This window comes from Carcharodon carcharias, chromosome 4, assembly GCF_017639515.1.
Source record: "Carcharodon carcharias isolate sCarCar2 chromosome 4, sCarCar2.pri, whole genome shotgun sequence".
Taxonomy (NCBI): Eukaryota; Metazoa; Chordata; class Chondrichthyes; order Lamniformes; family Lamnidae; genus Carcharodon; species Carcharodon carcharias.
Window position 1 is genome coordinate 170,629,495 of NC_054470.1, and position 17,019 is coordinate 170,646,513.

Consider the following 17,019-nt stretch of genomic DNA (forward strand, 5'->3'; position numbering starts at 1 on the left):
AAAAGACAGCTCCTCTCTCAGGCAGCTAGAATATTGCTTAAAAATCCAGCAGTTACACACAAGAGCTGGGTCACATGACCGCTCTCTGGTTTAGTCACAGCAGTTCAAAGCATTCAATTGTGAATTCCGAAAGGAAATTGGTTGCTCATGCCTGGGGGGATCTTTAGCCATTGTCTCTTTTAACCAAGGTGATTGTTTTTTAATGTCCCAACTGTTAACACCTGAATGATCGATCCTCCATCTTGATGAGGTAGGAAGGGCCTGTTCACACCTCCAGGGTTGCCATTGTTTCTGTAGGGTTCTCTGTAGATTTTTCATCTCCACAAATGCAAATTAGCAGCCATTTTAAGTCAGTGTCTTTGAGTCCGTTTGAAATGAGCCTTTTAAAAAATGTTTACTATATGAAACGAGCCAATGAGATATCAAATTGATTCCATATAGCACATATTCGTGACAAAAATTAATTGAAAAATACAAGAGGAGTCGGGGGTAACATTTGAATTTTAGGAAATGCTTTAAGAAAACCTCATGAAGGTTTCAAAAACATAGTATGTGTGACTTTAATTTTCCCAATGTTGGACTGCTGTTCTTGTCACATCCTGAGATCCACACTCAGTGCCATGCGCTGCCATAGGAACACACTCGACCTCTCCCTCCAGCAGCACCAACACACCCTATCTCTAAGCTGTCCTTGCCCCCAGTTTCATTTTATTCTTCGTCTCATCCAACGCCTCAACAAGAAACTTTGTTTCTTTCAGGTGCAAAGGAACGCAAGCTCCAACAACTCATCAACACCAAAGCCTATCCAGGACACTTCACCCCTACCCGCCCCTCTGTCCCCAACCCATCTTCCAATCCCAGTCCCAGCCGTGTATTCACCATACCCCCTGACCTTCCCCTCTCTGATGCTGAACGTTCAGTGCTCAGTAAAGGACACAGTTTCATACCCTTACACCCTCATCTCAATGAATTTCAGGCTCGGCAAGATGCTGAACTCTTCTTCCGCCGCCTTCGTCTCCGTGCTCACTTCTTTGGGCAGGAGTCCTCTCCCCGTTCAAAGGATCCTTTTGCCCGCCTCCAATATTTTCCCTCCACCTGGACACCTCCCTCTGGATTCTTACCTTCTCTTGATCTTTTCATTGAGAACTGTCGGCATGACATCAGTTATCTCAATTTCTCTGCTCCTCTCACTCACCTTAACCTGTCTCTTTCTGAACTTGCCGCACTCCGTTCTCTCAGGTCCAACCCTAACATTGTCATCAAACCTGCTGACAAGGGTGGTGCTGTTGTTGTCTGGTGCACTGACCTCTACCTCGCAGAGGCTGAGCGTCAACTTGCAGACACTTCCTCCTACCTTACCCTGGACCATGACCCCAACACTGAACATCAAGCCATTGTTTCCAGGACTGTCACTGACCTCATCTCCTCTGGAGATCTTCCTTCCACAGCTTCCAACCTGATAGCCTCCCAATCTCGGACGGCCCGCTTCTACCTCCTACCCAAAACCCACAAACAGGACTGTCCCGGCAGACCGATCGTGTCAGCCTGTTCCTGCCTCACGGAATTCATTTCTTGCTATATTAACTCCATTCTCTCTCCCCTTGTCCAGTTTCTTCCCACCTACATCCAGGATTCCTCTGAAACCCTACATCGTCTCAACAATTTCCAGTTCCCTGGCCCCAACTGCCTCCTCTTCACTATGGATGTCCAATCCCTCTGCACCTCCATCCCCCACTGGGATGGTCTGAGGCTCTCCGCTTCTTCCTCAAACAGAGGCCGGAACAATCCCATCCACCGCTACTCTCCTCCATCTGGCTGAACTTGTTCTCTCACTGAACAATTTCTCCTTAAACTCGTCTCACTTCCTCCAAATAAAAGGTGTGGCTATGGGTACCTGCATGTGCCCCAGTTATGCCTGTCTCTTTATGGGGTATGTGGAACATTCCTCATTCCAGTCCTACTCAGGCCCCCTCCCACAACTCTTTCTCTGGTACATTGATGATTGCTTTGGTGCCGCTTCATGCTCTCGTCTGGATCTGGAAAAATTTATTAATTTTGCTTCCAATTTCCACCCCTCCATCATTTTCACATGGTCCATCACTGACACTTCCCTTCCCTTCCTTGATCTCTCTGACTCAATTTCTGGTGATAGACTGTCCACCAATATTCATTACAAGCCTACCGACTCCCACAGCTACCTCAACTACAGCTCCTCACACCCCACTTCCTGTAAGGACTCCACCCCATTCTCCCAGTTCCTTTGCCTCCATCGTATCTGTTCTGAAGATGCCACTTTCCAAAACAGTTCCTCTGACATGTCTTCCTTCTTCCGTAACTGAGGTTTTCCACCCATGGTGGTTGACACGGCCCTCAACCGTGTCTGACCCATCTCCCGCGCATCTGCCCTCATACCTTCCTCTCCCTCCCAGAACCATGATAGGGCCCCCCTTGTCCTCACTTATCACCTCACCAGCCTCTGCATTCAAAGGATCATCCTCCACCATTTCCGCCAACTCCAGCATGATGCCACCACCAAACACATCTTCCCTTCACCCGCCCCCGGCGGCATTCCGTAGGGATTGCTCACTCCGGGACACCCTGGTCCACTCCTCCATCACCCCCTACACCTCAACCCCCTCCCACGGCGTCTTCCCATGCAACCGCAGAAGGTGCAATACCTGCCCCTTTACTTCCCCTTTCCTCACTGTCCAAGGGCCCAAACACTCCTTTCAAGTGAAGCAGCATTTCACTTGCACTTCCCTCAATTTAGTCTACTGCATTTGTTGCTCCCAATGCGGTCTCCTCTACATTGGAGAGACCAAATGCAGACTGGGTGACCACTTTGCGGAACACCTTTGGTCTGTCCGCAAGCATGACCCAGACCTCCCTGTCGCTTGCCATTTCAACACTCCACCCTGCTCTCATGCCCACATGTCCGTCCTTGGCCTGCTGCAATGTTTCAGTGAAGCTCAACGCAAACTGGAGGAACAGCATCTCATCTTCTGACTAGGCACTTTACAGCCTTCCAGACTTAATATTGAGTTCAGCAACTTTAGATGATGAACTCTCTCCTCCATCCCCACCCACTTTCCGATCCCCCTTTTTCCAATAATTTATATAAATTTTTATATATATATATTTTTTTTTAATATAATTTTTTCTTTTCCCACCTATTTCCATTATTTTAAAATTATTATTTCCATCCATTGTTTTATCTCTACCTTTTAGCCTATTTCGATCGCTTTCCCCCATCGCACCCCCACTAGGGCTATCTGCCACTTGCTCATCCTGCTTTTTACCCTTACTTTCACCATTAGCACATTCCTTAGCTAATATCACCACCATCAACACCCCTTTGTCCTTTTGTCTATGACATCTTTGGCAATCTCTTCTTTGCCTCGGCCTATCACTGGCCCTCTATCCAGCTTCACCTGTCCCACCCCCCCTCAAACAGCTCGTATTCCACCTCATTTCTATTTTTCCTTAGTTCTGATTAAGAGTCATACGGACTTGAAATGTTAACTCTCCACAGATGCTGTCAGACCTGCTGAGTTTTACCAGGTATTTTTGATTTTGCTTCAGCTTTCCAGCATCTGCAGTATTTTGCTCTTATCTTACTGTTTTCTTCATTTTCTAGACTTGGTATTTGCATACATTCAATATGTTCTGATGAAGAGTCAGCCGGACTCGGGGTGTTGGCTCTGCCTTCCTCTCCGCGGATGCTGTCGGGCCTGCTGAGTTTTTCTAGCAATTTTTGTTTTGGTTTCAATCTGACTTTCTTTGATTTACATTTTAGCATCACTTGCATCATCGGCACGTGAAGAAGATTACTCAGAGTTACGAATGCGAGTCAACAGTAAATGAGGACGATGGAAGCCATTCAGGGAGTAACAGGACTTTTCTGCAACTGGGACAGGTTAATATGGGAAACACTTACTGCGAGTAATATAATATAATCCCAATAATTTATGTAACTATTTAAAGACACCATTTCCCTTTCCCGTGAATGATTTATCAGTCCCAGTTTAATTTGGTAGCTTTAAAGCCAACCAATCCTGGCTTATGTACGTGGACTGATGTAGAAATCAGACTTACAATAAACTAATGCCAAATATGACTGGATGCACAATCGACAGTAAGGTAACTTAAGACGTCTACTTAGCTTTTCCAACCAGGTAGCTGTGAGCAACATTTGCTGTCACATGAGTAAAGTCCATGGGCCAGGCATTTGCACATTAGAGTTTTGTTTTCATTAAAGCTAATATTGAAAATAGTTGGCTTAGAAATTCTGCTATGACACCCCCAAGTCCCCAGCTGTAGCTTTGGAGGGAGTTGCCGGAGCCCTCACATAAATAGCATTGACAGGCGTTTCCAGCCATTACTCTGGAGGTTCCTCCAGTCTCCTGATGGAGGTACAGCAGGGGATCAGGAGGACCCTCATGGAATTTCAAGTTCATGGTATCCATTGTATCAGCCATGCACAACCTGGGCATCATTACCTATTAATTGTCATGGCACTTGATCAGGATCTAAATATTCAACCTATCTCATTGTAATACAGTGTTTACATATAGCACATTAAACTATTATTCTGACTGTACGGCAATATTGACCAGAACTGATCCACGTTACAATATGTTAATGTTGCAATCCTGTCACAATGAAGTGCATGCTCTACTTGTAAGTGAGAGCAACTGTTCTTAATTGGGGAAAGGTTAGGACACTATTCTTAAGTATATATAAAAACCAGTTTCCGCCTGTGCGGGGGGAAGAAGAAGGGAGTCCGAGTTCTCTGGGTTTTGAGAATAAACTTATATTAAGGAAAGACTCCTCTTTTACTCAGTGAATTGGCAACGAATTATAACACAATACATAGGTATGTTAATGTTCCATATCTCTGGGCACCCAGCTTTTGTTCTAATAGGATCCCACCCTACTGAATGCAAACCCCGTGTAAATCTTTCTTTTGTAACTTGTTGCTCACTCAATCCCAGAATGGGATTTCTTCTGTCCTCAGGAAGAACTTAAAATGGATTAATTACTGTTTATAATTTTATTGCTCATAAATGAAAATTAATGGTTCATCAAAGTCCTATCAATCTAATTATTTTGAATTGTATTTTTTTAACAGTCAAATGACATTTCATTATCTGAGCCTGGCAGCTGTATATCACCTCGGCTCCAGAATAGTCCAGCTGATGATTGTGAACAATTATTGTCCTCTAGCCTGCAGGATGAATTAAGACACCTTGGAGAAACAAAGCTGAAACAGCAAATGAGCCAGCGGGATGACAATAAACCATTTTCATTACCAGCTGATCCTGTCAGTCAGGTAGATAGTTTGGTGTCAGCTTCTTGCAAGGATCTGCAAAAAGAGCAGGATTTAGAACCATGGCAGACAGTAATTTCAGAAGCTGATGTCTCAAATTGTTCTGCGGCTGCAGAAGCAACAAGTTCTGAGGATAAGCAACGTGTGTCCATAGCTGACTGTCCAAAACAAAGTCCGACATCGCAGGCAACTGATTGTGAGGGACAGAAATCTCAGAAAACCGCTAACTTACCGAGTATGGTAGTGTCGAAATGTTTGCCGTGCCCACAAGCAGGAGAAAACCACCTTTCAACAGATAACAATCCTGTAAATGAAATAATGAAAGGAAATATCAATATAGCCTATTCGCCCAAGAAGAAAAGGTTTATGGTTTATATCTGTGGTGGCTACAAAGGTAATTCTTTTTGAGACACATTTTTACACTAGCAAAAACACAAAATTTGACTACGCTGAAGTCAAAGGACAAAAGAATGGAGAGAGATATAAAATGACGTGTGGATTCCTTTTCACTCATTTTACACGATCGTAGAAAGTCAAAATTGCGCCCCCATGAGTAGTGAGACAGACCATATAATTGCCTCAGGAAAAATCTAGACCTACAGCGAATTGTCCAGTTTTTTTTAATTCCAGTTGCTGGCACAAATCAAAGGTTATAAGATATTGCCAGTAAACTGGAATTTGTATAATGAAACTTGTCAATTGAGAATTTAATATTATGCCAAGTGCTAATAGATGCTAGTCAAATACAAACTGGTTGAATTGTCTTAGGTTTCATTACTTGGTTTTGCAATGCACTTTTCAGAAATGTACAAAATTCAAATGAAAAACATCCTTCAGACCCTTTGTAGTACAATTTTAAACACCTAGCTGAACCATCCATTCATAGAATCATAGCATTTTACAGCAGGGAAAGAGGCTATTTGGATGATTGAAACAGAAATACCTGGAAAAACTCAGCAGGTCTGGCAGCATCGGTGGAGAAGAGCACAGCTGAGTACTCGAAATGTCAACTGTGCTCTTCTCCGCTGATGCTGTCAGACCTGCTGAGCTTTTCCAGGTATTTCTGTTTCTGTTTTTGTTTTGGATTTCCAGCATCCGGAGTCTTTTGCTTTTATATTTGGATGATTGCACCCATACAAGATATCTAAAAGAGCATTCATTTAATCTCTTTCCTCCACCCTTTCCACATACACTTCCAAATTTTCTTTTTCAAATGTTAAAAAGTTATTTTAGATTCTGTTTTTACCATAGTTTCTGGTATGGTGTTCCATTTCCTAACCACCATCTGGTGTTAAAAATTCTACTGAGCTCTTGCATCAAAGTTTGGCACATTGTTTTAATATCTCAGTTGAAGGATGCCATCAGTCATAATGCAGCATTCCCTCAGTACAGTACTGGAGTATTAGCTTCCCACCGGAATGCTGTTGATGAAATGTTTCAATTTAGGAGCGTTTTGATTATTTTTTTTATATGAATCGGGCCAAAATTTTAATAACTTAGATTTTTTTTAAATTCCAGATACAGAACATGAAAGAAACACCTTAATGAAGAGAGTATACCCGCAACTAAACACTTATTGCAAAGAAAGGGGTTATGACTTCATGATGGTTGACCTCAGGTGGGGAGTGAAAGATGGAATTAGCGACAACCATATAATGGCTCGACTACATCTTGAGACGCTTAGGGAATGCCAAGCATCAGAAGGCTCCATCTTTATTGTAAGTATTCTGTGTAGAAATTGTTCTGGCCCTGTTTCTTTTTATTTGCTCATGGGATGTGGGCATCGCTGGCTAGGCCAGCATTTATTGCTCATCCCTCATTGCCCTTGTTCAGAGGGCATTTAAGAGTCAACCACATTGCTGTGGGTCTGTGTTCACACGTAGGCCAGACCAGGTAAGGATGGCAGATTTCCTTCCCTAAAGGACATTAGTGAACCAGATGGGTTTTTATGACAATTGGCAATGGTTTCATGAAAATGCTACAAGAACCTGCTCAGAAAGACACCAGGTTGGTAGGTCCAAGTTGCCCCTGGTGATGTAAAACAAGCCTGGAATCCCTTTTTCTAAACCTTTACACATAGCTGGTTTATACCAGGTTAATGTTAGTTGAGTAACTGCTACTATCATAACACATGTAATATAATGTAACCTAGAGAATGGTCAATTCCCTGTGGTCACTTGATGAATATGATTATTATGACATAATTATTTGTTGGAGATATTATATTTATTATATATAGTTATGTGTAATATGTAAGATGTGGGAAAGACATCAGAGATTTGCTCCACAGAGCTTCCTCATAGTCAGAGGTTGCAACTATGTTACGTTAGTTGACATACTCAAATCGAATAATAACTTATGTAGTCAATACTGACTGAAACCTGTCACTAAAAATTATAGCAATGGAGAATAAGGTTTGCTGATAGGAAGTATGTGTTCAACACAAAGGTTTTAATAATATATAGGTACTTTAAAAAATGTTCAATTTACTGGATATTTTTGAAATGTCGAGAAATGTTATCCTTTCCCTTCAGAGAGAGAACAAAGTAGCATAGAGACTGCACACACAATGTAGGTGATTCAGTATTGTACTGTACGAAGGTTATTTACAGTTTTGCATTCCAATGTGATTTCAGTCACAAATCCCTCTTTTATATTGAGGAAGATAAATAACGTATAGTTAACGATGACAGAGGAGCTCCATTAGTATTTAATAGCATTATTCGACAAATTGAATTTCATCTATGATTTGCTTAGGGGTTAGCCCTGGATCTCATTTTGAAAGTAATTGTTCATGAAGCTACTGTACAATGAAGCTCTCTTTTGTTGTTGCAGCTTTTAACTGGACAAAAGCACGACTCGCCTTTCCTTCCCGACAGCATAATTAAAGATGACTTTGAAGCTATTTTGAACTCCATTGATGCCAAGAAAATGGAGACAGTAAAACGGCAGCATCAAAATCACAATCCTGAACTCCACACTTGGACTGAGGGTTCTGGATTCCTTGGGGAATCTCACTGTGGAGAACCTGATCTGACCAACAATTCAACACCACTGAATGTGGAGTTGCCAGAAAGCTGTAACACTGGTGCCAGTGAAATCCTGTCTGCTCATACCCCTCAGACACAGAACATGAATGACCCTCTAGCTCACTCTACAACAGACTTTGCGAAAGCTATTGGGCTACTTCGGCAGTGGTACAAGCTAGATGAAAACTGCATTCCCAGTGTTTACAGGCTTCAGCCAATAAGGTTAGTCTTAAAATGAGCAATTACCATAAAACTTTTATAAGTTGCGCAGATGACTCATATGCTGAGCGGTTAAGATGCATGTATGAATTGCAGCTCCAAATTAACAGGTAATGTAGCTGACTCCTTCTGAAGGTGAGATCTATGTATCATCTTTTAAAGTAGTGGCATTCTGTACGGTATTTATTAGTAACTAATAATGTCTAGAACAGCTGCACCTAAATTTACCACAAAAACATTTAGTTCTAAACAAATTCAGTGGATCATTAAAGAGAAATCAGCACACATCATACAGCTCGGTGTGTTTCCTAAAAAAATATATGCTCCAATAAGGAATGCACATAGTGCATGACCAGAAACTGAACTGGAAATACTGTGCCTACAAGAGTGGGTCAAATGCTGGGAACTTTGAGACGAGTAACTCACCTCCTGACTCCCCAAAGCCTGTCCACCATCTACAAGACAAAAGTCAGGAATGTGAAGGAATGCTTTCCACTTGCATGGATGAGTATAGCTCCAACTCAAGAAGCTTGTCACCATCCAGAACAAAGCAGCCCCCTTGATCGGCACCCCATTCACGAGCTGAAACATTCACTCCCTCCATCCACTGATGAACAATGGCCAGAAGTGTGCACTACATATAATATGCACTGCAGAAACTCACCAAGATTCCTTCGGCAGCACCTTTCAAATCCGCCACTTCTGCCACGTAGAAGGACAAGGGCAGCAGATGCATGGGAACAACACCACCCGCAATTACTGCTCCAAGCCACACACCATCCTGACTTGGAAATATATCACTGTCTCTGGGGCAAATTCATGGAACTCCCTTCCTAACAGCACTATGGGTGTATCTACACTGCATGCACTGCAGCGGTTCAAGAAGGTGGCTCACCGCCACCTTCTCAGGGGCAATTAGGAATGGGCAATAAATGCTGGCCCAGCCAGCGATGCCCACATCACGTGAAAGAATTTAAACAAAACTTTTTTAAAAGTTTGTTTGGAATTAAGGTGACCAGAGTTGTTGGAATTTGTAAAGAAAGCTAAATGGAAATTCTTCCAAATGGATTAGCATCTCTCATAGTAAATTAAGAGGCATCCAAAATACTGACAGTTTTGTGTCAAAGTCTGAAAATAGTGTGGTAAAAGAGGGAGGGGGGAAGATTCAAAACTTAGCAGTGTCTGACCTCGTCTTGAACAATGGTCTAACCGGTCTCCATTCACCACTATTCTCCTCCACCCAGCCAAACTTGTTCTCTTGTTGAATAACTTTTCTTTTAAGTTTGCTCACTTCCTCATATCAGGTCACCGATCTCTCGTGTTTTCATTACTCCCTCTCTTTTTGCTGGCTCAGTACCTGTGATAAGCTTTTCATCTGCAATACCTTCCAAGTCCAATGGATGGTCATTGACCTGAAATGTTAACTTTGCTTCTCTCTCCACAGATGCTCCCTGACTTACTGAGCACTTACGCCATTTTCTGTTTTTATTTCAGATTTGCAGCGCCTGTGATATTTAAATTTTTATTATGTTAGAGGTTGAGAAGAGTTGATTCATGGATAAAAGTGTAAAGGCCTGAAAAGAAGATTCATTAGAATGTGGTCAACCTGGACCAATTTCATTGCTGAGTATAGATTGTAAAATAATCTTCGGAGTTTTAGTGAGGCAGTTGACTAGGTTGTCATTGGTTAATAGCAGAAAAATACAGAACTTGGTTTTTTTGGGTTGTTTGAAATTCACTCAAACTGGCACATTATTGAGTGAGTAAAGGAGGAAGTGAGGGGTTTAGACGCTACGTGAGATAGTGTGGAAAAGCAAAGTGTATCACCTCGGTAGCTTTGGCCAATGCGTCAAGCTAGATGGGGATACCCATGCATTGCTGGGTGAACCTGGAAATGTGAGGCATCTTAAGGAATATGGTATCCAGGCAGAGGATGGTCAATTTAAAACATGATATGTGAACTCTGCTTGGAAATGCAGATGTGGCCCTATAACTGAGCAAAATGTAGTGCAACAGCACAAGGAACAATTAAAAATTGGTCATCAAAAAGGCAGGGAGCAAATGAAGCAGATGATTTATAGGAAGGAGGGAGCCAATGGTTGTTGGTGATTGGTGTGAAAGTTTAGAAATTGACAGCAAACCTTGGTGGGAGCTGTTTCCTCTAGTGCAATGACTGACCACCAGTAGGAGGCTGAGCACAGAGATATGGGGTGGAATTGTCCTAGATTTGCATTAAGTGAAATGGCGGGTGGGAAAAAGGATGTTTTACCCGCAGCCACAATGGCAGCTTTTCACGCTGTATTGTCCAATTCCTGGTATATCCCGCCTCATTACTGATTCATTTCGAGGAAACATGCTTGGTCGCTGGCGGGCCAGCCTCTGATTCGCCTGCCCCACCATCACCTCAGGCCTTCAGTAAACCGGGCACCATATTTAAAGGCCACCCCTGCACAGAGCTAGAACTCTTCAAGGGATAGGAAGCTGCTGGATACTGATGGCTGCCAAAGGGAGGAAACATGCTGCCCCCAATTTAGCGACACCTCCCTTGAGCACCTACTAGACGCAGTGGAAGCCCACCATGATGTCCTCTAACCTTGCTCTGGGTGAAGACCAGCAAGCAAGGTCACCCACCAATCCAGCTTGGGTATGGTGTCAGTGGTGGTCAGTGCCAACACCTGCAAAAAAGGACAGCCACCCAGTGCCGAAAGGGGATAAGTGATCTCCTCTGTTCTGCCAGGCCATGTCACTCTTTTCATCGCTCTCAACTCACACACTCACAAGCCCACCACACATCCACAGGGATCTCACTCACTGCCAGGTCATGGGACATCACTATTCACTCTCCCACACCTTTATTTGTCCTGCAGATCATGTCCTCATCCCGTCCATGGCATCACTCACCACTCACACACATGCCAGGTATCCTTGTTATCCATCTCGGCAGGCCTCCTGCTTACACTCTCCATCTGTGTTCATGCAGGACAAACTGGCACACAACAAAAAGGAGAGGTCACAGATTGGTGGAGGATTGCCTGAAAGCAAGGTCCTCACAGACTTTGAAAATAGAATCATCTAGCAGGCGGGTGATGATAGAGACCATTCCTTGCTGATGGTGAGGTCAGCGGTGCCCAACCAAGTGAAGAGCCAGCAGTGCAACATCCATCAGACAATTATGCTGTGAGTGAGTTCCCTTGTTCCACAGTCATGCACTAATTATCTCTCCTTGCTTTCGCAGGCACAGCTGTGAAGCAGCCGAGCGGGTCCATAACCCAGGTCCTCGAGTCAAGCTCGAGAAAAAGAATCTGATGACCCTCTCAATGAAGACCCATCACATCGCTCACCCACAGCCTCCACCAGTGCAGAGACACACACCTTGGTGGGACCTAACTCTAGAGTATCCTCGGGGTTACAATCTGATGAGCACATCGCAATCTCTGATCCACAGAAGGCAGTGGCAGGAACTTCCCAGGTTTCCGACACTCGGAGAACTGCCAGAGGCCAGAAATCTGCTGAGTCCGAGTCAGATGAGGAGCCTGTGGACTCGGTTATACCTCAGTTGCTGGAACTGCAAAGGCAAGCTCAGGAACATCAGGAAGGGATATACGCTGCACTCCTCAGATTGCAAGGCAGAATGGAGAAGCCTGGGCATGTGTGTTAATCACTTGCATTTAATGTTCACTATTGTAAATAAACTCCCGAGAATGTTTCCCTGCCTATGGCTCCTTGTTATGATGAGCGGTGTTCTTGTCACTTAGATGTGAAACTATGGTTCCTGCACAAGATAAAGGTAACTGTCTCACTCCAGGGCCTTCTCTCTGTGCTTTGTACAACCCTCCCAGCACACTGATGGTGCACCTTCACAGTCATTGCCTTCACCTCGATGGGGCTTGTCATTGCTGCTAGAATGCTCTGGGCCAGCGGCAGAGAGTTCCGTTGTTCTCTCTGTGTGCTCCCAGCACCTTTGAGGTGCAGCTGGCCCCCCATCTCATCAGCAACTGTGCCTGGTGACAGTGTGGTCTTGAAGGGCTTCCTGGCTTTTTGATCCCAGGCAAAATGCACAAAGTTGTGTGCCTTCAGAAATATGGTGCCTGTGACCTCCTGGATGCACCTGTGTGTGTGTTGGCTTGCGAGATCCTGCAGAGATAACCTGTGGAGCCCTGAAAAGAGCCACTGGCATAAAAAGTGAGCACTGCAGTCATTTTCACTACCACTGGCAGTGGATGCCCTCCATGTCCCCGTGGCACTAAATCCCGCAGCAGGTGGCAGATGTGACCAACCATTTCCCCGGATATGCAAATTATTCAGCGAATTCACTAGTTCTTGATCATCTGTATGAATGACAAGCACTGTCTAGACCCTAGGTCTAGCTGAGCACTGACCTGTGAGTCTTGCTGTGGCTCTTCAGCGGCGTGTGCAGGAGCCCCTGCCACCCCTTCTTCTTAAGGGTGCTGCTCCTCCTTCTGCTCAGCCGTGTGCCTCCGTCGGTCTCTTCTCCTTCGTCTCCACTCCCTGTAAGCCGTGAGGCATACAGCTAGTTCACCAGGCTCCATACTCCTGATGTACTCCTCCTGCAGGATGAAAGAGAGAGACACATAGGTTAGGATGGGTGTACTAATAAACTGTCCTGGTTGAGCCTGAAGACCCCTTAATGCATCCTGGAGAGTGCTAGCCGCCACTTGGAAGGCCAGAGTTAAGTGCACTGCATGGCTGCCTGAAACCCCACCCACCTCCAGCCCTCTCCACCTGACTGATTGGCAGCAGCTTTGCCCATTGGACTGCATGCTCTGCCCTCAGCACAGGCACAGGCATTCTCCTAACCTGCACTGCAAGGTTGCATTGTTAGCTTGAACCATGGGGAAGACTGGTCCAAAACTGAATGAAGACATTGCAAGGGGCTGTGAACACCTCCACCAGTGACTGCTCCATGGCCAGTTTTCACATGGAGATTGTACAGTGTGCCCAGTTGTCCAATTGTTCTGCCGTCCACTAAAACGCTCACGAGTTTGCAGTCTGTGCCCGAGGGGTGAAACACTCTGGTGCATTTGGTGGCGCTTTGATGCCTCTGTATTGCTTGAGTGGGCAGGTAAGCTAGAGGCCTGACTCCAAGCATGTCAACATGGCTGAACTGTCTCAGTGCGGAGGAATGGTCACTATATACGAGGTTTCCCTAATGCATGGCCGCTCCCCCCAACCCCCGCCGCCACATGTACTTGTGCACTACCATCAGACCGTGATGGCCTTTCCCCCAACAACTCACCCCAGACGCAGTGCAGCCCTTGCCCCGGCACCACACTGTCAGCCAGCCAGGAAAAAGCGACTTGCCTGTGCCCTCGCCTGCGGTGCCATTTCCTTGAAGTCGAATGGGTGACCCTCGCAAGTGCTGTGCAACGTTAGTGTGCACTCAACTCCAAATTCCCCTCAAAGTTCAGCTTACCAGGTGCACACTTTATAAATGCTGTTGTGAAACACGCAACGTGCCCGGATGATCCAGAGTAAGGGGATGATTCCAGTGAGCAGGACTTATCATTATATGCGGATGTATTAAAGTGATGTTCCAGACGTGCGGTGGTGGAAATTGCGGCCCACCATTGACAGGTGGAGCGGACGATTGCAAACTGGTTTCACAATGACGTGAAACTGATTTTTGGCCTTCTCGCCATATTGTCTGCTCGTGTTGGCCATGATGCCCGATGCCAAGGGGATCAGAAAATTCCGGCCATGGTCAGAGCAGATAAGAAGTGCGCACACATGGAGCTAATGGCCTCAATATTGACAGAGGTTGGTTGCGTAGGAGAGGTGAGGAGTTGGAGGAAAAGAGTTTAGGAATTTTCCATGTTTCCTCGCATGCTATGGAGTTTTAACGCCACAGTGTACGACATATCTCCTTGACAGGTTCCCCATCTGGAAGCCAACCTAATTGACAGACTTAGCTTCTAGTCAGGTGCGAGAGGACTCTGGAGGAAGCCACATGAGCAAGTAGGGAGTTGGCTACTAGTACTGAGTGTGCTTAGGGAAGGTCTGATCAGCATGGAGAAGGGATCTAATTCTTGACCTAGGAGGGTCCAAAACCCAACACTTGGGGAGGTGGAGGTGGAAGGGTTGCCTGATCCTGATAGGGTGAGTCTATTCTTCAGATTCCAAGGTCTTTGTATGGGGGTGGCACACCTAATTGAGGAGAAGCACTCCTACTTTCTCTGGCGCACAAGCTGTGCTATAAAAGCACTTACCTGCTCCCCGAAGATGTTTTTGCTTCCCTTCAGCTACTGGGTTTCCCAAAACCTGGGAAACCCAGCTGGTGACTGTTAAACCTACAAAGCAGGTTAAATCAGAAGCTGCCAGCCTCATGAGAATATTTAATTTACTAAACTTCATCCTGTGAGCAGGCTGGCTGCCCAACTCTTGTTTCCCCCCCTCCATTAAATCCAGAAGTGGGTGCGTTGGAGATGATTTGGGGTCAAGTTGTGATTTTTGAGAGCCACCCCCAGCCCTTCCCTTTTTGGAGGTTAAAATTCATCCCAGTGATTATGTGGGAAATGAGCTTGAAGGAGGCACATGATAAAATGGAGCATTTATATTTATATATAGCGCCTTTTAGGACTTCAAGACATCCCAAAGCATTTTGCAGCCAATTAAGTACGTTTTCTTAAGCGTGGTTATTGTTGCATTGCAAGAAACATGGCAGCCAACTAGTGGACAGCTAATGTGATAATGACCTGATAACCTTTGTCACTGACTGCAGAGGTGAAGGCTGAAAGTTTAATGTGCTAAGCCAGCAGCTGTGTTAGCAGAGATTTTGTGGATGGGGAGATTTTAAAAAGGCTGAGAAAAGAGGAATTAAGGTCGACCATGTGGTGAAAAGATTGAAGAGTCAATAGTGACTATGTCAGTGATTGTTAACTCATATGAGAAAGTGTTCAAGGCAATCTTTACTGTGCAGATACGGGTGGCAATGATGGATACTGGCTAGCATCATGAGTGTAGGAGTTGAAATTATAATGCTATCTGGCACCAGCTGGGGTAAAGTTATATGATGAAAAAAGTAGCAGTTTTGCTATTTGTATGATGAAGGATTCCTGCATTTGTGAATAGAATAGAATAAAATTAAATGGCTCAACTTGGCCATGAATCAAATTTACCTGTATACGATCTATTAAATTTGTGCCCGTTACCAACTGTGGTTCAATAACTGTGCAGAAATTTGGAAGTAGGCTGATTGTATTGTTAAACGCTCTGTATCTGTGCTTTAATTTGCTTTGTAGGATACACTTCAGAGACATTTACAGCATGGATCCTTCACGCAGGCAACATGCAAGGAATAACTGGTCAAGTTCTTCACAGAAACTATACAGCATCCTCCAGGAATATGCACCATTGTCACTCGGTAAAGAAGCAGCCTCAAATCTGCTTCGAACAGGTAATGATGGAGAAGTCAGAAGTAATGGGTTTAAGTACTAACCATAATAACTTTACATAGAATTATCAATGGAGCATTTTCAAACTACTAATTGTTAGCAGTCAGAAAGGGGCCATGAGCAGACAGGCAACGACGCTGGAGAGAGACAGAGACCGAGTGAGTAGCAAATTAGGCTTACAAGGGAATATGGTGCACCAGGAAAAGAGGGGTGGTACATTTAGGAATTATTCTAAATCAGGAACAGGAGCAGCTGAGCAGGAACGGATCTGGGTGTAACCCTCACCTTCAGAGCTGAGTTTGAAAAGAAAAATTGAACAGTAACATTACAGGAAAACCATAAATTCATTGGTTGGTAACGAACTGCTCTTAAAGAATGTCTTTAAATAGCTGTAAATTAGAAAAGTGTATTATTTTTAAGCAAGTAGCTATTCGGTTTTGAGTAAAAAATATTAGGAATAAGGGGAGGTCAGGGCCAGTAACTCTATGTTATATAAGTAAACCGAAGTAAAATGAAGTTAGCGTAAGGGAAGTAAAATTAAGACATGGCAGGGCAGCTCGGTCATGTGGAATGCCTCTTCTGTAATATGTGGGAAGTAGCGGGCACTACTGGTGACCTAGACGATCAGATGTGGAGGAAGTGCTACCAGCTGCAGAAACTTGAGCTTTTAGTGCTCGAGCAGTGGCTGGAGTCAATGTGGTACATCTGCAATGCTGAAAACTATGTGGATAGCACATTCAGAGAGGTGGTCAGACCAGACCAGACAGAGGCAGAAAGGTAATGGGTGACTGCCAGGCAGTCCAAAAGAACCAGGCGGGTAGTGCAGGCATCCACTGGGGTCCCGCTTGCTAATCAGTTTTCCATTTTGAATACTGGTGAGGGGCACCAGTTCCTCAGAGGAGTGCAGCCAGAGCCAAGTTTGTGGCACCACCTATGCTCAGCTGTCCAGGAGGGGGTGAAGAAAAGAAGAGCACTGGTGAAAGGGGATTCGTTAATTAGGGGAACAGACAGGTGTTTCTGTGGCTGCAGA

At 44.7% G+C, this 17,019-nt stretch overlaps 1 protein-coding gene across 1 annotated transcript in view; it reads left to right on the plus strand.

Moving 5' to 3' along the window:
• LOC121276810 overlaps positions 1–17,019 on the plus strand; it is an 89,449-nt gene that overhangs the window by 17,773 nt on the left and 54,657 nt on the right. The window contains exons 5-9 of the mRNA XM_041185354.1: positions 3,797–3,916; positions 5,132–5,723; positions 6,848–7,047; positions 8,165–8,580; positions 15,837–15,991. Of these exons, the coding sequence (XP_041041288.1) occupies positions 3,797–3,916; positions 5,132–5,723; positions 6,848–7,047; positions 8,165–8,580; positions 15,837–15,991 (1,483 nt within the window). The remainder of the gene's footprint in view (positions 1–3,796; positions 3,917–5,131; positions 5,724–6,847; positions 7,048–8,164; positions 8,581–15,836; positions 15,992–17,019) is intronic.